Source organism: Podarcis gaigeae (assembly GCF_964106915.1).
Source record: "Podarcis gaigeae genome assembly, chromosome: 5".
Taxonomy (NCBI): domain Eukaryota; kingdom Metazoa; phylum Chordata; class Lepidosauria; order Squamata; family Lacertidae; genus Podarcis; species Podarcis gaigeae.
Window position 1 is genome coordinate 56,349,184 of NC_139681.1, and position 24,035 is coordinate 56,373,218.

Below are 24,035 nucleotides of genomic sequence, written 5' to 3' on the forward strand. Positions count from 1 at the left end.
GATTGTGTTTTTTAAAAATCTCAGTAATCTCTGCTGCTTTCTGGGAAGCAGGTGTTCTTATTTTTTTTAAAAAAATGCTGCCACCTTCATTGTTGCATAGTGATTGAAAACATATTGCAGATACTTACCCCTGATATGAACTTTTTTTTTACACAATTTTGCCTATTATGCACTTTTTTTGCAAGCAGTGTTCCATAATAGAATGAATTTTTGAACATTATTTCCACTAATATATGCATTTTGTGCTCACTTTTCCCAATAATCTCTATTTTTTGGTTGGTGAACTGCATTGCAACATTTCAGCTGCAAAGTAATGAGGGAGATCAAAGGTTATGCCATATGACTGAATTAACACGGTAAGACATGCAGATTTGAGCAGAACTTGAAATTTACTCCAGATTTTCTGTGCTGTTGCAATGCTGTCGGAAGAGGATTGGGTGGTAAACGTGGGCTTCATTATGAACTGTGCTGGATGAAGACAGTGCTATAGCTACCGTGTGTGTGTGTGTGGCTAGCCAGGTTTTTTTGCCCCAGGTGAAGCATGCAGAGGGGCATCATTGAGGCTCCCAGCCTGTGTGTACACAAATGTGTGTAGGGGGTGCGAAACTGAGTCTTTGACCCTGGTGAAATAAAGCCTAGTTTCCCCTCTGATTAAGGGGTCACATGGTCAATTCAATGTGGGCTCAGTACAGGTGACATGTTCAAGCCAGGTGCTCACTATGATAGTTTGGCTCAGGTGATCTTTCTAAAGTCCTCCAACATGGAAATTGTATATTGGAAACTAGAATTTAGCAGTGTGCCTCAGTTAATAGTGAAGAGTGGCCGTTCTGAACCAGAGAACAGATGGGTATTTGTGTCTGGAAGCCTTTAGTTGAATGCAAAGAAAATGTTGATGGTCTTTCTCTCCCACACTTGTCTTCCATGCCATTTGGCTACACTGTAGTTGGCCCAAAGAAATGCATCTTGCACCTCTCTAGCCCACCAAATGTAATGTGCTGACCTTGTTCCATTGACTAATTCTCTCCCCCACGCCCAGTGAAGTAAGCAAGCGGAGGCCACCCTTTAATTGTCTTGGAGCCATTTTTCAGCCATACACTAATAATCTGGTTTCTCTTCGGTCCTATTAAAACGGTATTGTTATACATATCCAAGAGTCTCGTGGCAACGGAGAACCTGGACTGCATAGCTGTTTTCCCCAAACATGCCAGTAACTATTGAGATGGGGATTTGAGCAAAGCCTTGCAATGATTCCCCACTGCTTTTTGCCTCTGCTCCTTCGAAAGTGGACCCCTCCCTCCACATGGCTCTTGAATTTGTTGGTGTTTACAGCTATCTAGTTAAGGGGTGGGGAACCAAAGGGATCATATGTGGTCCTCAGGCCTCTTTATCTGGCCTTCAGAACTCTCCCAAGCCACACACCCTACCAGCCCAGCTTTTGCATCTCCTTGGTGTAGAATTGTAGAGTTGGAAAGGACCCTGAGGATCATCTAGTCCAACCCCCTGCAATGCAGAAATGGGCAGCTGTCCTGTTTAGGGATCAAACCTGCAACCTTGGTGCTATGATCACCATGCTCTAATCAACCGAGCTAATGTGTCCTTGGAACTCTGGTCATACTTTTTGCCTGCCCGGATGAAGGATGAGTGTGAGGAAACTAGCCTACCCTTCAAAGGTAAAACTCACATGTATTGTCCTAGCCACGTTTGCTTCTGGTGCCACCCACCATTGACATTTGGCCTCTGAAGGTTTACCTAGAATGTAGCCTGGTCCTTGAACTGAACTGAATTCATTTGGGGCTCACAGTTTGTTTCGGAAACCAACCATAGAACTAAGAATCTTAAGCTATAGAAGGCTGTTTTAACACACAGCTCTAGCATTTTCCTGATTGTTTTCTGACTGGTTTAAGAACTTAGAATGTGTACATAGTGCTTTAGTTAGTCTTGAAGGCCAGCCATCTCCCACAGATCTGGAATTACAGGTGTTTGGTTCCGCAACTGGCTTCAACGTTGGAACTTAATCCTTTCCAATTATGCAATACTACCAGTTGCAAAGGATGGAATTCAACCTGTAGGTGATTGTTTACCTGGCAAGCAGAAATTATTGTGCTGAAGGAACAATCTCCTCTCTCCTGTCCCTGCACCCTGTTGTGGGTGCTCAGCTGACCATCCCAGGAAGATAAGAGGAGGGTGCAGTTGGGGGGGGGGGTAATTCCCATTGTAGTAGTGGAACTCATTGTGCCAGCTTCCATGAAAATGTAACAGCTTGTGATATACATCTGTCTGAATACATAAATGGGTGTGTGTCGTTGATATCAGATAAAACTGATGGGATTTGAAGCATTCTATAGTGTGCATCTTGTGCTTGTCATATGGACTAATGAAGAGTTGGAAGCTCTTAAGCTATGTAAAAGAAACTATGTCTATGGTTTTAAATGAGATGAGATCCATGTTCTAGTTTAGAACTGTGTTGTATACTCTTTCCTCTGTGTATTTGTAGATGCTCCATAATGGTGTGTTTTGGTTGTGTGTTCTACCAGCTATATAATCCATGGGCTAGAAAAATAGAATGTACTTGGAAGGAGTTGCAGGAACTGTGGATTCAGATTTCTGAGTTGCTTTGGGAGCAGCCATCTCCTTCTCCTTCAGTCTCTTTCCTCTCTCTCTCTCACTTACTCTCCCCCCAGTGCAATGTATTTGGTTAATTGGCAGTTTGCTCAATGTGCTGGCTGTTCTGCAGGCTTCTAGTTTATAGGAAACATGTTCCAGAGGGTTGACTGTTGTTTCCGTTCCTCGAGGCGTGGCTTCAAAGCCAGGGATGTTGTTTGAATAGGACTGAGAAGAGGAGCCCGAAGGACATCTGGGAGGGAAAGCAAAAAAAAAAAAAAAAGCAAAACCCAAAACCAAACCAGTGCCCGACCAGAGTAGGTTTAGTTTGTTCAGATTGAAAAGTGTGTCAGTTGCTTCCATTGCCTTGTTGGAGCTTACTGGCTAAGAATAGTTGTAGGATAGGAGCTGTATGTGGATGGGGGATGTTCAAGGAACACCTGGATGCTTCAGGAAGTGGCGTCGGCAGTTTGGTAGGATTGTGTTTTACTTGCCTTCTTGTGAAACAATATTTCCAGTGTTGTTGGTAAAACTGTTTGAGATGCAAAATGGTATTGAATGAATGCTGACAGCATTGTGGAGCTTTTATGATGAGCTATATTGTAAAGCTGCACATGAATAAACTGTTGTATTTTGTATGTGGTTGCTATGGCTTCTGTTAAAGCAGGCACCCCCAAACTTGGCCCTCCAGCTCTTTTGGGACTACAATTCCTATCATCCCTGACCACTGGTCCTGTTAGCTAGGGGTGATGGGAGTTGTAGCCCCAAAACAGCTGGAGGGCTGAGTTTGGGGATGCCTGTGATAAAGAAACAAATATATTGGAATATAGGATGCCACAATATCAGCTGCACAGTAGAAGTTTTGTGGTGCTGCTTCCTGTGCTCTCTTGACTCATTTAATACTAAGCAAGCTGGTATGTCCAACAGGTTTTTTTTTTCTAATTTAGGAAGCTGTTTGGAATGTTAGAATGAGATGCCTGTATTAAGCCTCCCCTATTCAAGTTTTTGTAAGTTGATAGCTTATATTGTACTTGCAGAATTCTTAATGATTAAATCCCATTTGTATTCAGTTTTCCATACAAAAAGTATGCCCAGTGTGGTATAGATTGCTGGCTGCGTTTCATAACTAGATACTGAGAAGAAGAATGATTTATCAAATGCTTTACAGTACAAGGCTGTGATTTCAAGGGTTTTCAACTTGAGTTCTATGTATTTTGTTAAACTGTGTACCTCCTAGCTAGCCCATAATGGTCCTATAATGATTTTATTGCATTAGCCATGCGGCCATAGCACAACATACATAGAAACAACAACACAAAATGGGGGTGGGGAAACAAAAGTGTATGCCGTTCTGGGCGAACACTCTGAGAAAATGGGGACAACAAAGGCAACGGGAGGCTTAAAACATCGAGTGACAGAGAACACAAAAAACAGGTTTGACTGTGCGGCGCATCGACTACATCTGTGGTATTGAGGAAGGAGTTGGTGCCGCTTTCCTCTTCATCACACTAAGCAGGAAATTAGCTGTCATCTCGGTAATCCAACAGTCAGAATCCTGCAGAAGAAGGGACACTATCCAAGGCTGGATTGGGAGATGAAGCTTGTTCACGAGAGGAGTTAGAAACCGAGATCTTTCATCTGTCCAGTTGGGACAGAAGAGCATTACATGTTCCATAGTCTCCAGAGCCGTGTCATTGCAGGAGCATGTTCTATTTGCGATGGGAACTCTGGAGTAACGACCCGACAGAACTGCTGTAGGAAAACAGTTGAGACGGGCACAGGTAAAGGCCCTTCGTTTAGCCTCCGAAGGAATTGTCTTTTATAAGGACATATGTTTATAAGCAGTTGTTATTTTGTGTGTTTTGCCCCTCTCATCTTGGGCAAAACCAATCTATGAAAGTACTCTTACAGTACTAGCTAACAAGGACTCTCCTTTAGTTCAACCCTGGGATGGCTGCTTTTTATCGAAGTGTACTTGGAAGAAGCTCATTTTTACATGTGTGAAGGTTTTCTGATCCATTTCTCTTTCCTTTCCTTTTTCAATGCAGTTTCCATCTGTGAACTCTTCTCATATAATGGAGTGTGTGAGCAAATAAATTCTTCTCTGCCTTTTATTTTGAAATGGTAGTATGGGTAGTGAAGTGGGAGGGGAATAGAATTTCTGTCAGAAGTGGATTACTAGCATCATCGTTCTTTATTAGTAATTTGATGGCTGGTCAGCAGAATTATCTAGGTGGCTTACAAATTACAATCAGTGATACCGTATATAAAAATACAAAATACAACTTAAACAAACAAAATCAATAAAACAATAATAAAACTTCCCTGCTTGAGAGATAAATAAAACAATTAGAAGCTCAGCTCAAAGCCACACTAAAATGATGTGCTCTAAGTGTTTTGGAAAAGTTCAGAAGTTAAAGTTGGATTACATTGTGGCTGCTTCCCCTATGACAGGTATGGGAAGCTTGTGCTTCTCCAGGTGTTAGAGTACAACTCTCATAATTCCTTATTACTGACCATGCTGGCTCAAGCTAATGGGAGCCGTGCTCTCCTGGTACCTTGGACTACCAGTTCCCTGCCTTGCAATTAACATTTGTGACTCTGTGTTTTGGGGCTTATCCACACTTATCTTTTGCTCTGCTCTTTCCAGGCATAGGTCCGTGATTAAAAGCTCTGTGTCTGAGTGAAGCCTGGAGAGCGAGAGGGGTCGGTGCGCACCAACGCTTCTCGCTCTCCAGGCTTCAGTGAAAGCCTGCATTCGCCCCATAGGACGCACACACATTTCCCCTTCATTTTTGGAGGGGAAAAAGTGCGTCCTATAGGGCGAAAAATACGATATTCCTTTCCTGGAAGCTTTTCCTAGATATTCCTTGCATGTTTTTTGTGCTGCTTTCGTAAAACATGAGACCAAAAAGGTTGCCTTTATTTTATTTAAAAATCTATTTGAAGTTCTTTCTAGTGAAGCTGCTTAGTTCCATGACGGAAAGCCAGCCCCTGTGATTCATGCAGCTTTTTGAATCCTCTGTCTGTAGCAAGGCGGAAGACTTCTAGTTGCTTGTTGCAGGAAGCTGTTCCAGGCAGCTCTCCCATAAAACGATGAGGCACTCTTGATGCAGCCATTCTTAAAAAAGCGGCGCCAGATTGAAGAACGCATTCCCACTTGAGCCCAGTTGATGAGAAATGTTTCCAGGAGGAACTGAAAAAGCATCTTTCAAAGTAGCATTATTGGTAGCGGTGCTGTGGGTTGCCTGTTACAAGCAAACTGGCAAGCGCACAAGGGTTTTCCTGCCAGTCACTTCCTATGAATGGCTCTGGTGTTATGAGGCATATGTTGTACAATACTTACAGCTCATAGGCTAATAGGCTGCTGACCGTTGGTTTGCAAAGGTTAACATGCCTGGCTAATGATAGTTCTGTGATCTGTCGGGACTGAAGGAATATTTCCTTCATGACTAAAATACACAGACCTTCTTCCCCCAATTTCTGCCTGAGTTTCTCTTATTCTGTTCTGCTGTTTTACTTGTATCTGGAATGCAGTTTATATCAAGAGAAGAGACTCAAATTCTGCTTCTATTGAGAAGGTTGGAAAACCTGGGATAAAAAATAGTGAATTCCTTACAGGTTTGGGGTGGGATTTCTTAACATCTCTGAAGAAATGGGCATCTCTTGGTTCTTTGCTGATCCAGGTTTGAAAAATAAGAGGCATTCTGAAGCAGCAGTGCCCTGTTCTGTTGTCATTTGAACTCGTGCATTGTAGAAAAAAATAACCTCTTCAGTCTGCAGTATTCTACCACTACCCTTACTCTAACTCAACTTGGTGAAGGGGGACCTTGCTTAGTGGCAGAGAAGTCACACCTGTGTGAGCGACTAGTTGCAGTCAGAAATGACACAGTTATTTTCTTTCAGGCAGAATGGCTGTTACACCTCAGTGTGTGGAATGACTTATAATTTGTGTCAGAACCAGAATAAATACAATCCCCTGCATGTTGGTAACTTGTCAGTATCTCTGGTATCATTATTGTAACAAAACGTTAATGTACAATGTAAAAACCTTGTACAAAGCACTGCAGCAATTTGTATTAGTGAAGGGTGCTGACATGTATGTTTGCTAAGCAGTTGCTTAGAGAGGTTTGTATGTGATTTGGGTCTCCCTCCTTCTGCAAAAAAGGCAAGGGGAACTCAGCAACCCTTTGTGACAAACAACTAGATGCTTGCTAACAGCACACCTGTGAAACCTGCCCAACCTGTGCAGTGTGACTTCTAACTGGAGAGACTGCCAATTCCCTGCAATGTTCTATTATGACCAGGAACCAAAAGTCAGAATGAGGCCCATACTGTTGAAAGGGTAGAAGCAAAGTGGAGCAGGCTTGATTCCCAGTGTCCAAGAATCCACAAAAGCACTTGCCATGGGCACTGTGGCAACTAACCCTCCCAACTCCATGAGTGTCTCTGATGGAAGAAAAGAATTACATTTAAGCAGCCCAAAGTCCGAATGCAGGCCTCTCTGTCTGGCCCTTGTGACTCTCCCCAGGCCATAATCCTCATCAGCCATTCTCTTCACCCTCTTTGAGTGCTTCTGCTTGGCGCGATGCGTCCTTGTACCATGATGGTGCCCTTTGCTTGGCTATATGGAGAGAAGTGGGGAGATGTGAAGAAATATGATTCTTGCATGGTGGGAATGAGCACGGGTGAGAATTGCATATGTTGCTCTACCCATAAGTGCCCCTCCTCCACCACCACCAAAGGTTGCATTCGACTTGGGCTGATCTTGTACTGTTCTTTGGTACAAATTACAAGTAGAATTCAGGAAGTGGACCAGTTGATTTGCTGCCATTCAGACCCAGTGGTTTGTCTAATTACAAGACAGCGTTGTGTGATCTCAAACTTTTCCCCTCCCTTCAGGCTTGGCACCATTACCTTTCTCTTCAGCTCAAGTAGCTGCTTTCTGAAACATTGCCTGGAAGAGCTTTAAAAAGAGGAACGTTTGAAATGCTGGACTGGACTTCAGGATCTGGACGGAATGCCTGTCACAGACGAGGGTTCCTTTTTAGCTTTTCCCAGAATTATACTCTTAACAGCCTCCATCTGGCCCTGTCTGATGTGGGAGAAATCTACCACAACTGGCATTGGTAAACATTGCATTGAATCAAGGTCCAAAACAGTAAATTCCTGGTTGCCCCTGGGATTTGATCCCCAGTTCCATTGACTTAAAAAAAAATGTAACTCTGAAAAGTATTCTGTTTTGTCTTTTTTGCACTATGGGGAGGAGTCGTAGCTGAATGGTAGAGCTGCTGTGCTGCATGCAGAAGGTCTCCAGGTAGGGCTGGGAAAGGTTTCTGCCTGAGCACTGCCAATTATTGTAGAGCACTGATCCTCAACTGGTGGGTCACGGCCAGATCCAAGGTGGGTTGCAACAGGAGCACCACTGCCCTGCAAATATATGGTAAAAGGTTAAGAAATGGGTCCCCAAAGGCATGTTTGGGTTAAAAATGGGCGCTGGACCTGAGAAGGTTGAAGATACTTGGTGCAGACAATGCTGAGATGTATAAGGCAGTCTCCTGTGTTCTTGTATAGTGACACAAAGTCAGCAATTTCCAAAGTAGCTTTCAGAGTGCCCGGCTCCACTTTAGCACATAATATGTATATTCAGACGACTGATTTGGCAAGAGAGGAAGAGCATGAAAGGAATATGTATTCCAGTATGAAATACCGGTGGGAACAAAGCTGTTCAGGGAAGTGGTTGTTCTTCCTTTAGTTTTGCTTCCTGTGGAATGGGAGTAAAAGTGGTGTTCTCTAAATGCCTCCATAAACAGGACTTGTCTGTTGTTTCTATGCATTAGCTCACCATTTAGGATGGTTACTTCTTTTCAGTGCTTCTAGAGAATGGAACATAGAAAACTGTCTTGTGCCAGGTCAGACTGTCCATCTAACAAAGTATTGTCTACTCTGACTCTTCAAGGTCTTGGGCAGGGGTCTTTCAAATCCCCTGATCATTTCTGGATGGAACCTGGGACCTTATGCATGCAAAGCAGTTGTATTATCACTGAGCTGTTGCCCAGACGTGGTTGAATTCCATAAATATTAAATGTATTACAGCAGGCATCCCCAAACTCTGCCCTCCATATGTTTTGGGACTACAACTCCCATGATCCCTAGCTAACAGGACCAGTGGTCAGGGATGATGAGAATTTTAGTCCCAAAACATCTGGAGGGCTGAGTTTGGGGATGCCTGTATTTACAGAGATCTGAAACACGAATGTTATTTCCCTCATCAAATTTGGTGGTGACCCCAGCATATGGAAGGTTGGGAAGTCCTGCTGTGATTGTAGAAATCCTTATCTGGTGCAATGAATTAAGACCCGTTTCTTTCTCACAGTGTTGTGTACAAGCGTGCAATACATTCAGGCTAGCACATTTCTCTGGAAACAAGTCCCCATTTTAACTTGGTGAGACTTATTTTTGAGAACACATGCATAGAATTTCAGGGTTGAAAGTAGCTTTATTTCTGTGAGCTGAAAATTTCTAGTTCATTGTGGAGAAAGACGGAAACGCTTTCCCTCCTCCGCATGATGATTCATGGGCTGTATTGTCCTCGCCAAACTCTTGCAGCCGGTTAAAGTATTTTCCAAAAAGGGGGAGGTGTGGCTTCTGCTGGTACCGGAATGGTCTATGGTTGCAATGTCCTTGCATAAAATAACGCTGCTAAGCCTATAGGTAGGCTATACTAGGTAGCAACAGGGAAGGAAGGACAGACAAGGGTTTTAGAAAGTGGCTATAATTCATTCAAGTTAAAGATGCAGAAATGCAGCCTTTCCATGTATATATTGAAAACTCAGGCTAAATCTGAAATACAACTGAATGAAAAATAAACAGGATTGAAGCATAAAATAAATTACACTTCCTGTGGGGCCAGTTCCTACTGGATATTCTCACGGGGCTAAGGTATTGCCAGTAGGCAGATGACCTCTTGGTTCCATCATCTAATGCCAGTGAGGCAGTGGAAGTGGTAAATTAGTGTCTGGCATGAATTCAGGAGCAGATAGGAGTTTATAAGCTGAAACTTATTTCAGACAAGATGGAAGTACTGTTAGTCAAGAACGCTGCTGAGGTGATTCAACCTATTCTGGATAGATTCTCACTAACCTGTTAGAATTATTTGAGAGTGTCAACAAGCTTATTGATAGAGGTGATCCAGTCCGCATTCTGTCCTTAGACTGTCAAAAAGATTTCGACACAGGAAGCAGAGAGCATTGAGACTTCTCTCAATGGAAGATGTAGAAAGAAGAGTCCCCCAGGATTGGTATTGGGACCTGTGCTTTTTAACTTGTTTGTAAAAGATTTAGAGTCAGAGGTGAGTGGTGAGGTAGCCATCTTTGCTGACAATGCCAAATTGTTTCAGGGTGGTTAAAGCAAAATGGGATTACGAAGAGCTCTAAAAGGATCTCTCCAACCAAATGAGTGGGAAGTAAAATGGTAAATGCAATTCAATGTCCACAAATACGATTCACATATGGACAAAAACACACACACACAAAAACCTCCAAATTTCACAGATACACTCCTGGAGTCTGAATAGGAGTAACTTGGCTTTGGTCATCCATTCTTTGGAGTCTTTTATTTGGTTGTACCACAGCATTCTCATTTAAAATCTGTCAGGCTTCCTTTTTGTGTCTCTTTCACTGGAAATTTTGATAGCGACCTAATTCTGCTGCCACTTTCTATGGGAAATCCCTTTTATATTCCTGCTGCTGTTCTAGATTTTTGCGTTTAAGTTTTGGCTGGATTATGTTCTTTGTTGCCTTTGGAAAGTTTTTTAGTTGTACTTTAATTGAACATACTGCAGTTTTATGATTATACTGTACACCACTCTGGGTACTCAGTCCTGTTTTCAAAAAGCATTGAACTTGACAGCCAGAGAGAATTGAAGTTTGCTATGAGGAGGAAACTGATAGGTTTTGCAGATCTTCTTGCCACTGGCTAAAAAGATCACTTTCCTCTATAAATAAATGAACATGTGTGTGATATGTTAATAAAGTTAACATCTACTCTGCAAGCTTTTTTGTCTGTGGCCACACCATCTTTCTCCTGAATATTTTCCCCAAATCATACCTGTAGCTAGCAACATACAGCTTTGTTCCTTCTGTGTCATTTTGCAGACTTTGCTGGCAAAACACAGTGAATTCATTATAGGAGCTATTATTAGTAGCAGATTTTAGCAAATACTCTGAAACTGGGAGTGGGGTAAAAATATTATGTATAGCTTCTTGGTCTATGTATCTATGTATGTAATACACAGAGAATGTCTGGCACAAATCCCAGTGATCAGTTGTGTTGTGCATTCTGCACGGTTGAAGGGATATTACTGACTAGTGGTATGAGGGATTGCCTCCTATTGAACAGATCTGACAGCTTCCAATCTATTACACAAGTTGTAATGTATGTACTCACCCAATCAAACCTCCCAAAAATTCTGAACCAGTACTAAGTGTTCTTTAGGCAGTTATGGAGGAGAGGTGTTCTGAACAAGGAACATCCATTATGTTGTTTGAAGCTATTGTGTTCTGGAATCTTCTTAATTTCTCTAAAATGGAAAACATTACGTTCATTCTTAATCAATGTAGAACTTTTCAAGTGCAAATAATGAATGTCAGATATCCCAGATATTTAAGTGGGATGGACTTGAGCTAAGAGAGCTTTCTCCTGGGTGAGGCTAGGCAGATGGGGTTTGTTTTCACATTTTGGAAGTGACTGATCACCGTGTTTTTGGAAGGAATGTTTTTCCAGGCTAGATTGGCCAATGACCCTGAATTCTTTTTGTAGCTAGGGGCATGGTTCATCTGTGTGAGTCTTAGTTCTGTTTTTCTAAACCTTTTCAGGCCATTGTACACACCACTGCTCTTCACTTGAGTTATGATGTAATCCTTCTGGATATGGGGGGAGGTCAGCTTTACTCTCTCTCTCTCTCTCTCTCTCTCTCTCTCTCTCTTTTTCTCTCTCTCTCTCACACACACACTCTCTCTCTCTCTCTCACACACACACACACACTAACCACTATTCGTGTTAGGAAGCCCTTGGCGCTCTCTCATTTTTCTGTATGAGGTTGGGTGGACCAGGTGGCTACCCCACTAGTTATCCAACAACACATATCTGATTCTACAATGAGAGATGATTCAATGAATATTTATTTATTTATTTATTTATTCATTCATACATTCATACATACATACATACATACATACATACCCTGTCCATCTGGCTGGGTTTCCCCAGTCACTCTGGGTGGCTTAAAGCGTATATAAAAATGGTAAAACATCAGGCACCAAAAACCTCCCTAAACAGGGCTGCCTTCAGTTGTCTTCGAAAAGTCAGATAGTTGTTTATTTCCTTGACATCTGATGGGAGGGTGTTCCACATGGCGGGTGCCACTACTGAGATGGCCCTCTGCCTGGTTCCTTGTAACCTCACTTCTCGCCTGGACCTCAGTGTGTGGGCTGAACAATGGGGGTGGAGACGATTCTTCAGGTATACTGGACCGAGGCCATTTAGGGCTTTAAAGGTCAGCACCAACACTTTGAATTGTGCTCGGAAATGTACTGGGACCCATCTTTCAGGATGGGTGAATTAGTGTAAGCAGAAGGGCAAGCCAGTCAGCTTATCTCTTCTAATGTATATAGACAAACAAGCAGAATGGATAGGGCATTCTGCTAGAGCTTGCTTAAGCAAAGTGATTTTTACACATTGAATGCATGTGAATTTGGACTTTGTTCTGCAGATTTGTTTTAAAAACCAATTAATAAAGGAAAAGTGGTGGCAGCAGGGCATGAAGTTAGCCTGGTGCTGTGGCCCTCAAACTTTGATGCCTTTCAATGAAAGGAGTAAGATAGTCATATGAAGTACAGCAAAGAATATTATTCTGCTCAATCACAACCAATGATGCAGGAGCCAGAGTGAACCTCATATTGTCTTGGCAGCATGCAGAGAGCACTTTACATAATACTCTGCAGATGTTATTGCAGAATAGTTGTAATAACGGATTGTGCTCAACTCCTGCACAAAGAAAGGAATAAATACAGGGCAGGGGCAGCTCCATGAATACATTGCTTCATTCTGGTTTTTGAAAGTGAAGTCTCTTAAGAAATGTATACATTATACAGGGTTATCCATCTGGCCGAGAGAGGTGTTTTTGCTTTATAGTACAACAATCTTGATTCCTTCTATGTAGCTCTTGGCTAAGCATTTTCCCCCCTTCAGGTCTAGACAATTTGCTTAAGATGGAGTCTAAGGCACCTGCCTCAATGTTTCTTCCTTGAGAGCCCTTTTTTAGCTGGAGGGAGTGCTCTTGTAGTCAGATATCTCAGATTGTGGCAAAGGCACAGCCACCACTAGATCATAGGTGTCGAGTCTATGGCATGGATGCTAAAGTGATACAGGTAACTGGAGTTTGGGGCACACTTATGCAGGAGTTGAAGAGGATCAGCGACGTTCCTGGCTATGACATAGTCTGTACTATATTTCTGTCTGCCACTCCCATGTGCATTGCTGGCTGTGCCCTATTTCGGTAGGATAGAACCAAAATAGTGCCAGTACAGAAGGAGCTGCTTATATATTGTAGTGTAGCAACACACACACACACACACACACACACACACACACACACACACACCCCACCTACCCACCCTTGAATTTGACTTGTGGCATAACTGCCAAAAAGGCTAACTAGCACAGCACATGTTTCAAAATACAGCATCTCATCATACAAAAAAACCTGAAGGTTGTGTCATCAGTGTCCGAGTACACACAAATCCATGGCAGGTAGAAACCCAAAAGATGCAACTTCAGCACATTCTTAAGCTCCTTGAAAATGGAAACTTTGTTTGTCCCAAAGTGTTTTTTAAAAATGGTGGGTGGAATTTCACAGCTTCAGTAAGGGTGCTTGTTTAAATTATGCAGCAGCAGGCTCTGGATCCATAAATACTCCATGCACATGTTTTGTATGCCTTTTGTACCTGGAAGGCCTAACCTGTAAGAAAAATAAGTGCTGAACACAATGCGTATCTAGTTTGACTGGATTCTCGTGCTTTGCTATGTGCATAAGATCAGTTTGGGTCTCATGGGACTTATTTTTTCCTAATGGTTTACAGGATTTCAGCCATAAAGTTCAAATTATATTATCAACTACTGCCTTGAATACTTTATTTTTAACCTAATTTGAAGGAAACTGGTGATGTGTGTTAATCAGTTTCACACACAGTTGCTCCCAATTTCCCAACATCTTATTGCAAGTGTTTTGACTTTCACCCCCATTTCATAAAGGAAGGTTGGCTTACTTCTTGTATGTGGATATTTTATTGGTTTACCTCCCAATCCAAACCATATTTGACCCAATTTTTCCAGCAGGTTCATAGCATTATGTGTTGTTAAATCCGGCACTCTCCTTTCCTTGATATTTCATATATTTAATAGTGTCTTTTTTGGTGCATTTGAGTAAGAAACCTGACTTCAGCATGGTATGTTTACAACCTTCCATGCTGCAGTTGTCATGCAAGCTAGACCTGCTGGATTTCCTTCTTTCAGACCACAATTAAAAGTGCAGGAGCCTTGTCCTCTTCACCTGGTCACTCCTGACAACTGAATAGGAGTGAACAAACAAAGTGCCAGGTAGGATTGCATAGCATTTACTGCTCTGTGAAAGTAGCCTTGACATCCCAGGGTGATGAAAGTACTGATAATCATTTCACGCCTTGAAGGTAACTTGCATCTATCTACAGAATCACTTTGGATCTAAGCAATGACTTGAGTGAGGCTGTGTACACACTCCCAATATATTCTGAATCCAGTGCACTCCCACTGCTGGTTTGTGAAGCCACATACACACAGCATTAGTCACAAACCACATCTATCCTGTAGTTCCTTGAGAAATACTGCATTTTGATGCATTTGCCCCCAAACCAGTGTTGATCTGATTTGAAAATGTAAGCCATACGAAAACATCCATGCCCCCTCTCTGCCCACTGGTGTGGACAGTCAGTGGATTATTTGGAAGCACAAACAACTGTGTACAACAGCATGCAAATGCTATTTTAAACAGAACAGGGGGGAAACAACCTCACTGTGTTTTAAGTTGGTAATTATACAGAGCCAGACATTGAGCTTAATGGCTAGATGTGAGTTGGCAAGGAAAACAAGTTATCTCTGCCTGATCCTTGCAGAATAACAATAACACTTCTGATAAAGAAATTAAAGGAAGAGCTAATGGAGCCAGTGCCAGCCCAAGGTCATTCATTCATTCATTCACATGTGTGTATGATATACAGTGGTACCTGGGTTTACAACCATAATCCGTTCCAGAGGTCCAGTTGTAAACCAAAACAGGTTGTAACCCAAGGTGCGCTTTTGCCAATGGGGCCTCCCCCCCAAAAATTGGTTGTAATAATAAAAAAAATGGGTTGTAATCCAAAAAAAGGGACACACACTTCCGGGTGTGACGTGGTTGTAATCCAAAACGGTTGCAAACCAAGGTACTACTGTACTACCCAACTCTGTCTCCTGGCGGCCATGTGGACCTTCAAACTGCTTGGGCCAACACTTTTAAAACTTGGCACACCATTTTAACATTAGTTCCTGCTTTCCATCTATTTGCAAATTGCACCTGAATTAAATCACTTCACCCAGCAGAGCTAACCCTGAGTGGAGCACAATAGAATATGATTGTGTAGGTTTTTGTTTGTTTGTTCCTGTCGATGTGGAAGTTGGTATAGATGCTAAAGTAGATCTTCTTTGTTTTTGTTTTGTTTTTCCTAGACCACCCCCCCCCCCACTGGACCACCACCAAATATAGACTGTATAGGAAGGCAGGATATTGGCGAGGAAAACTGTTGACAAGGGGTTGTGAAAGGATCAGGGAAGAGGGATGAAAGAAACTGGCAATTAGCAGTGGGAAGGGGGGATAAAGGTACAAGTTGATTGTGAAAGGAGAATGGGAGAAGAAATTACAGCAGATGGGTAACGATACTTTGAGAAGTATGTGAGGTTAGGAAAGAAAAATATGAAAGGCAAAGACTTCTCCACTTAGAGCTTCTGGATCAGCAAATCCTGCCTAAAATAGGAAGGCTGAGTCACCATACCTCCACAGCAAATATCTGAACTCATCGTAGCTTGAGGAAACCTGAGGTATGGAACTCCTTGTCACAATGCAAGCACTGTGGCAAAGTATTTAGCAATTTCCAAAAATGGATTAGATATCTGTAGGAAATAACAGCACTTGCCTGCTGGTTATGCTAAACTCTGCTTCCATATACCACCATTTTGTGACTAGTCGGCCTCAGTAATTCTCAAACTTCTTAAGCTGGCCCTGGGGGTAGAAAGTTCAAGAACCCCCTGCTGTACTTGGGTGTGGAATGGCTTGGTTTGGCTCAACTGTTTTAAGCTATATGCAGAGTTGAAAATAGTATTTAGGTCTTTTCCAACTTTTCTGTTTTGTGAAATAGTAGGGCACAAAACCAAAGTTCAGGGTGAAATGAAATGCTTCAAAGGTCATGGTTTTTACTAGAGTGTTAACTTTATAGTGCAGTTCTTTTCACTCAGGCTAACGTTTGCTTCTGAAGAAGAATTCATAGGACCGTTTCCATCTAATTAGGATCAGATGTGTATCAGCTTCTGGTCTGTTTACTTCTGCGTCATAATTACAATTGCATGTTCAACTCCAACATGCCTCCTATTCTGCCCTACCATTAACTATTCCTCATTTTCAGCAGTAGGCCTTTTTGAAATGAGTTGGTGGTGTTGGTTTTCTTTTTAAATAATATTATTATTATTTACAGCAGCTGGCTGCTGTGGGTAAACGTCATGTCGGGAGAATCTCCCTCTTGCTGTGTAAAAGTGTAACTAAATTCCCTGACCAGGAATACTGTGAAGAAAAGTTTTCCAAATCTCTCTTGGAAATGGAAATCTCTGCCTCTTGATGAAATGATGCTAGTAATGGCTCTGGTGTCATCGGTGCTGCTCTGTTTTTATTTTTGATTCACTTTTGGAACATTTAGGGGAACAGGAGAGAGGATCCTTCTCATTTGACCATTTTGCAATGTCTTTTGTTAGAATTGGCTTGGATTCTTTTAAGAGTATTTAACTTAGATATGTATGCATGCCTTCACTTTTGGAGTAGAGCACTTTCACATGCAGAATTAGATTATAGAGTATGAGCTTTGAATGTTATCCTCCTATTATTTGCACAGTAAAATATGGGACCCTTCTGTGCATGGTTGGGGCAAATTTGGGAAGCCTAGTATTGTGCCCTGTTGAAAACTGGTGAGGCCATCACAGTTGAGATTCAAATGAAATGCAAGTGGAAAATGGGAATTAAAGGTGCATGTAAGCAGATTAATCTAGATAACTAAAGCAGTGAGACAAACCATAGATTACAAGGCATACTCACCAATGCACTATATTTTATGCCATGCAGTAGGCTCTGGTCCACATTTATGCCTGAGGAATGCTGAACCAGAGCAATATCAAATATCAGCTGGTGAATCCATGCCAGAGAATTCTTATGCTGAAATAGCAGTTTTCCTCTGAGTAAATGCAGGGTGCTTTTTTGCTTGCCACTTCCAACAGCTACAACCTCTTGTCTTCCTCCACAAGCTTTCAATTAAATCTTATATATGTTTGCCCTACTGTATTCAATGGGGCCCCACTTCTTTGCCAGCAAACTACAAGTGGTGGATATAGTATGTTTCCCTTACAAAACGATTTACTTTCCCCATTCTCACTTTCCTTTCAGCAACACTGTCACTATAGCCATAAGCAACTGTTTTTGCCTGTTTCCCCTATCCAAGTTAACTCGTGTAAAGACTACAGGGTTCATCTTGAGTCTTGTTTTACTACCAGGACTGAGTCCTGGAATATGTGGGGAATGAGCATGTACAGAGTGCTCTTCTTTCTCCACTGTACAACTGCAGTCTCCTATCTCCATGCATATTTTAAATTCAAAGCAGGGTATCTGGGTTGGTGTTTAGCCCTGGGAGTTTGGTATAAATGCTCTGGCCCATGATGCACGCGCGCGCGCACACACACACACATCTGCTCCTGGTTTTCCCTCTCTACTTCCCTCATTTTGGTTGCCCAGCTCCAAAAACCAAGAGCTATTTTCCCCACCCTCTCTTTAAAAGCACCTTTCAATGCTTCAAAAATATGAACATTTTATCTAGTTCATAAACCAAGGGTATGGGTAGAAGGCTCAGGTCTTGCTCCAACTTATCCTCCCCGCCATCTCTCACTCTTGCAAACTTCAGCTGACTCTTCTCAGCCTCTGTGCCTTGGGAGAGGCAAAGAGAAGTAGCCAATAGTAAAAGCATCTAATTTGCACTTAACACCTGGGCTTTGCGAAGGACCATTAACCACTTCATTTAAAAGGTTATGTTTTAAGCGAGTCTCTTTGCTCGCCTCAGTGAGAATTTATATATTTACAAGTTCATTAATTGTTATGTTTAACATCATCCATATGCTAAAGAATATCAATAGGAAAGGAATTATCCAACTTTGCAGAGTGTTAATTTCCACCCAAAAGGGAGCTTATTATGAAGTAGAATTCACAAAGACATTTTGTTTTTATTTAAAAGTGAAAGCAAAGCGCACAGCCTTGGCTAAGTCTGGTTAATAGTCTCTGTCCTATGCAGTTCTGTATTGGCTTAGATCCTAACTAGTTATCCATGATCAGAAGGACTATTTTCATTTACAGTGGTAAAAAAGGTAAAGGTAAAGGTACCCCTGCCCGTACGGGCCAGTCTTGACAGACTCTGGGGTTGTGCGCCCATCTCACTTAAGAGGCCAGGGGCCAGCGCTGTCTGGAGACACTTCCGGGTCACGTGGCCAGCGTAACAAAGCTGCATCTGGCGAGCCAGAGCTGCACACGGAAACGCCGTTTACCTTCCCGCTGGTAAGCGGTCCCTATTTATCTACTTGCACCCGGAGGTGCTTTCAAACTGCTAGGTTGGCAGGCACTGGGACCGAGCAGCGGGAGCGCACCCCGCCGCAGGGATTCGAACCGCCGACCTTTCAATCAGCAAGTCCTAGGCGCTGAGGCTTTAACCCACAGCGCCACCTGCGTCCCACAGTGGTACCTCGGGTTAAATACGCTTCAGGTTACAGACTCCGCTAACCCAGAAATTGTGCTTCAGGTTAAGAACTTTGCTTCAGGATGAGAACAGAAATCATGCTCCGGCGGTGCGGCAGCAGCGGGAGGAGGCCCCATTAGCTAAAGTGGTGCTTCAGGTTAAGAACAGTTTCAGGTTAAGAACGGACCTCCGGAATGAATTAAGTACTTAACCTGAGGTACCACTGTACAGGGGGAACTGGAATCCAGTGGAGATCTGCCCCTCCCTGCTGCCCTGCCCCTCATGCTGCTCCAAGGGTCCACCTAACCATAAGCGCTGCAGGGAGAAGGGGACAGAAGCAAAAACTTCCACTGGAAGCAGCATCCTGTTAGTGGAACTTTGCCCACAGACACTTGCAGCAGCAGAACCTTAGTTATGATGTGACCCACAGTGTGTTAGGGGCAATGTCTTTTGGCAGCACTGTGAGAAGAAACCAATTCTAATTGCAACTTTAGTATTTGAATTTCCAGTTTGACACTCCCACTTAGAATTGAATAGTCCAGGGGAGTTCCATGGCATTTGGGCACAATTATCTGGGGCTACAAAAGCTATTCAAAGTGTGTGGAGTCATTTTAATAAAGGAAATTTGTGCAACCTGTCTGATTTTTACCAGGAAAACAGAACATTTTTGTGCCTACATTGGCAATTAGGTGATTTTATTTCCACCAGCAATATGCCGACTTCTATACAAAAATTGCAGTTCCTGCTTCATGGAAAAGCCGAGCAAAAAGTTTCCCTTCCCCCCTTTCAAGACTCATCTCCTCCTGCTATATACTTATAAAATGTTTGGTATCGAGCCCCAACTCGGAACCCTTTAATGCTGGAAAGCACAGCAAGGGAAGCCTTGGGCAGGGCAGGAGGAAGACAGAAAATGACATTTTAATTTCTTCCCCACCACCACATACACCTCTGTTAGTCCTGCTGTGCTCCCCATCCTGCTATGGAGGTTCTTATTCCAGGGTGGCTGGAGTCTTGAACAGGAGTACAACTCTTAGACTGCATTCTGACAGCACTTTACTCTGTTTTCCTGGTGTTTCCTTCCCTGATCATTTACATGCTCATTTACACTTCTGGAAATCTAGCATAAGTTTAGCAGTCTGTGTTAATTGCTTCCAGGGAAAAAAAACCAATTTTTCCAATCCCATTAACCCAGGTAAACACAGGAGTTTTGTGCTGTAATTTTCCTGTAGTTTGCATGGATCACGCCATGTGACAAAATTGGGGTGGAATTCCAGCATACAGTTCTTTTCCTCCATTATCATGGGCGAATGACAGGGGAACAGAAACATGCATGTCCGCCATTGTATCACACCACACGCAGCAGTGTGAATGAAATTTAGCAAGACATAGTGTTATATTGATCAAAAAGCCACAATTCCATAATGATACAGTAAAAGGAATACAGTGTAAAAGGAACTTCAGAAACGGGTGCATTATAATATAGTGCTAGCATTATAACCAGGATGACTAACACACTGGTTTTGAAGAATTTAAAATTGTTAGGGGACGGTGATTCTGCAGTGAATTAACTCTTATTCTTTCCTTACCCTCACAGGTTGGTGGTTTGTAAGTACCTCGGAAGAGCAGGGCTGGGTCCCTGCCACTTACCTGGAATCCCAAAGTGGAATTAGAGATGATTCTGAAATTAACATGTCCAAAGGTGGGGAAGGTAAGAAACAGCTGTAATTGATCTGGGTGAGGAATTATAATTAAAACCCACCTTTACCCTATATACCCTGTAGGAATAAGCATAGCTATCTCAAAGACAGGGACAAAGGCTAGAAGGTTACCTATTGACAGTTATTTATGCCAGTTGAGGGGAAGAATAAATGCTTTCCTAGGCTACCTTGATCTGGTAGGAAAAGAGGTTATTTATTTATTTATTTATTTATTCCCCCGCCCATCTGTTTGGGTTTCTCCAGCCACTCTGGACGGCTTACAGCATATCATAGAAGTAACACTTGTATGGGTTGTGGCATTATTCTAAAGCATAATAAAATATTTTCTAAAAATGCTGATTCTTTTGTGTTTATAATGATGCTGGGTTTCTAGAAATTGTGGTCTCGACACGTGTGGTTTGTATACAATAACGCACCCATGTTCTTCCATAAGAGATTTAACACAGCTATTTGAGTTGTTTTTTTCAGCTTATCTTGAATCTTTCATAGACCACAGTGGGGGAGAGGAGTTTATATAATCTATGAAATTGTTTTCATAATATATATTTTTCCTGATGTATGCGAATAGTATATTATATAGTTGATATTATTCTGGTTTTGTCCCAGTTTGCAAGTCTTTTTGTCTAAGATGCTATCAGAATCTGCGTACAGCAAAAGGTGTTGCCATTAACTGCCCTATTTTGCTTAGTGCTGACCAAGTCTATCCTCTCCCATCACAGTATTTTGTTCCCCTTTTAGTGTTAACTTTTTGTCATATTCCATTATATGTACATCTTTATCCAACTCATAAATAACTGCACAGAGGATGCTGTCCCAAAACAGAGTTGTGCATGACATTAAGGCTCCCTTCAGCCTTAGTGCAGAGGAATGGTAGGGTGTAGGTTGCATCAGAGGAAAAGTTCATATCCACAAATGGGAGATACAGTTGGGGTGCACTTGTAGCATCTTTACTCAGGACAGACATGGGGAACCCATTGCCCTACTGATGTTTTTGGATATATTTTATCATTGGCTATGCTGGCTGGGGCTGATGGGAGCAGGCCAATGGTGTAATTGGTGTACATCGGATTGTAGAGGCCTCTTTAAAGGTTCCATCCTGCATGGTACAGATTTGGACCTCCCCTCTGCTCGTACAGAGTCATCTAAGGAGCAGGCTCCAACTTTGGCAAAGGCTCTGAATGTTCCTGTGCCACAAAGATGTCATAAAAAAATGCTCCAAACACCCTGCATTCTAAGCAAAGGTGCTGTGATATTATTGATGTCTATTTCTTAAGACTTCCCAAAATTCTGGATACATACAACCCAGTACTGTTATTATTTAGTATGATTTTATGTCCACTAAACGAAGAACCATGAGAAAGCCTGTTTGTGCCTGGGCCTCAGGTAGTTTCTTATTTTATCACTTCTTGTAAACTAATCCGAATGTATTATTACATCTCATCCTCGCTAACACAAGACTAGTCCTTATTGTTACCATATTTTACGTTGAGTTTGGTTCCCACCTCACCCACCCACCCATCACATTTTATTTTTCTTTCTTTCCTTTTTTATGTTCTCATCCATTTTCCAAAATAGTTTCTAAGAGACGCAAGGCACACCTGAGACGCCTGGACCGGCGATGGACACTGGGAGGGATGGTCAACAGGCAGCAGAGTCGAGGTGAATAACTTCTGGGACATGGTCCTTTGAAGGATGTACATGCTGGTGGCTGCTGCTGCTTCTCTTGCCATTCAACATTGCTACAGATTGCTGGCGGGTGTATTGCATTTTATTGGGTCTTGTCTTCTCTGCGGTAGAAACAAGCCTGCTTGCAGCAAAATTAGATGGCATTTAGGTGTGCTACCTGCTGAGCATGTTCAGATGGGAGCCAATAGCAAAAATCAGCTCTGCAGACACTATATGCTTTCACAAGCAACTCTTCACATCTTTTAATCTGTGCACCACTTCTGAAGGTCCTTAAGGTGACCGAAAAAGGGAAGGCAGGAAAAGGACAATTTGATCAGTTTTTGTATTTGATGTGACCATGGGGAGGGAAGGGAATGTACCTAAAACCTAAAGTAAGTAGGCTGATAGTGTGAGCCAAGAAATTAAGTTCATAGTTGAGAATGGTTGTGCAAATGAATGTTTTAGAAATCTGTTTAAAGAGGGTGTTGACTGTAGCCCCTAATAGTGTCTTGAAGGTTGAGGATTAGGTTGGTGGATAAAGTTAAATCATGAAATTAAATTCTTCCTCCCCCCGCCAATGCCATATCCCACCCTCGCTCCTGCCCCCCACTGCAGAGCTCAGAGTTGGTAGCCAACCCTGATCCATTGACCGGTATGTAGCATAGTAGTAATAATAGTAATAGTAACAATATTTATTAGTACCCCTCTTGTCTGACTGGGTTGCCGCAGCCACTCTGGGCAGCTTCCAACAGAATGTAAAAATACAATGAAACATCAAATATTAAAAGCTTCCCATGAAGAGTGGGGGCAGAATCTGAGCACCGCAAATAATGCTACATGCTTCCTGTTGCATACTACCAGAACAGCAATATACTTATACCAAATGACACAGGAGGCTGTCACGGCATGTGTCAGTGGTTCTGCTGCATATAAATACAACGGGACGATAACACCAAGCTGGGCATTTCATGCATGTGAAAGTAGTTGTGTACTCTTTATATGGCATAGCACACATGTAGGGGAACATACTGTTTCCTACACAGAAGAGAGATCCTTGTAATGACTTTTGCCTTTCCTGACTCTAAGCCACTTCTTACTGGAAACGTTTCCAAAAACTGTAAACCTTCCTGGGAACATCTGATGCTCCTGATTTACAGCCTGTTGGGAAGAACGCTACCCTGTTCATTTGCCAGAGCTGGGCTGCACATAAAGAGAGGAGAGTGAGGCCTAGGGATGTGGTGAAATCTCCTTAATTCTTTCTGAGAATCGTGAAATTTGTAGGCCACTCCTTGGGTCTTACACTATCCCTTGGGAAGGTGGCCATCTCAGAGACTGCACATTTTTCAGGCTTAAAGTTACTGATTTACTATCATTTGGAGCGCCAGTTCAGAACTTCTCTGAACTGGTAGTAAAAAAGGCTTCCCAAACCTGGTGCCTCCAGACATTTTGGCCTAGCAAGCTGATTGGAGTTGTAGTTCAAGGCACCGGGTTGTGAGAGACTGTTAGTGGGGATTTGTCTTATGTGAAAATGCTCTAAAACTTAACATTATTAGATTATCTCAGTTCTCAGGCATGGAGTGACTTTGTCCTGACAGAGGTTATTTGAACAAGGGGGTTCAGAGGAGGCAAAGGGAGATGGCGTGAAAGAGACTGCTGACTGAAGGGAAAGTATTTTTATGGAGAATTCTTCCGTGGTTTGGAAGATTTTGAGCTATTGCATGTTGCTTAGGAGCCTTAATTAGATAATTCCCCAGACTGCATGCCTCTGCTCCCAGTGTTTCAAAGTTGGATCAGGTCACACAGTGATGTCCCACAGCTGATACACCGAGAGACACAAATTAAACGTTTGGGATAGCTTTCCCTGCCTCAGCCCTTAGGAACGTAATAAGGCATCCTATGCTGAGCAGACCATGTACCATCTACCTCAGTGTAGTCTACACTG

The 24,035-nt window shown here is 42.5% G+C and overlaps 1 protein-coding gene across 14 annotated transcripts in view; it reads left to right on the top strand.

Moving 5' to 3' along the window:
• Positions 1 to 24,035, top strand: part of SH3PXD2A (SH3 and PX domains 2A) — a 253,175-nt gene that overhangs the window by 198,518 nt on the left and 30,622 nt on the right. For 12 of the 14 annotated variants that reach the window (XM_083741558.1, XM_083741560.1, XM_083741552.1 and 9 more), the window contains 2 exons: positions 20,305 to 20,418; positions 22,004 to 22,087. In XM_083741558.1, the coding sequence (XP_083597684.1) occupies positions 20,305 to 20,418; positions 22,004 to 22,087 (198 nt within the window). Of the gene's footprint in view, positions 1 to 2,716; positions 3,075 to 20,304; positions 20,419 to 22,003; positions 22,088 to 24,035 lie in introns of those variants that run through there. The other 2 variants (XM_083741557.1, XM_083741565.1) reach the window with 2 other exon arrangements.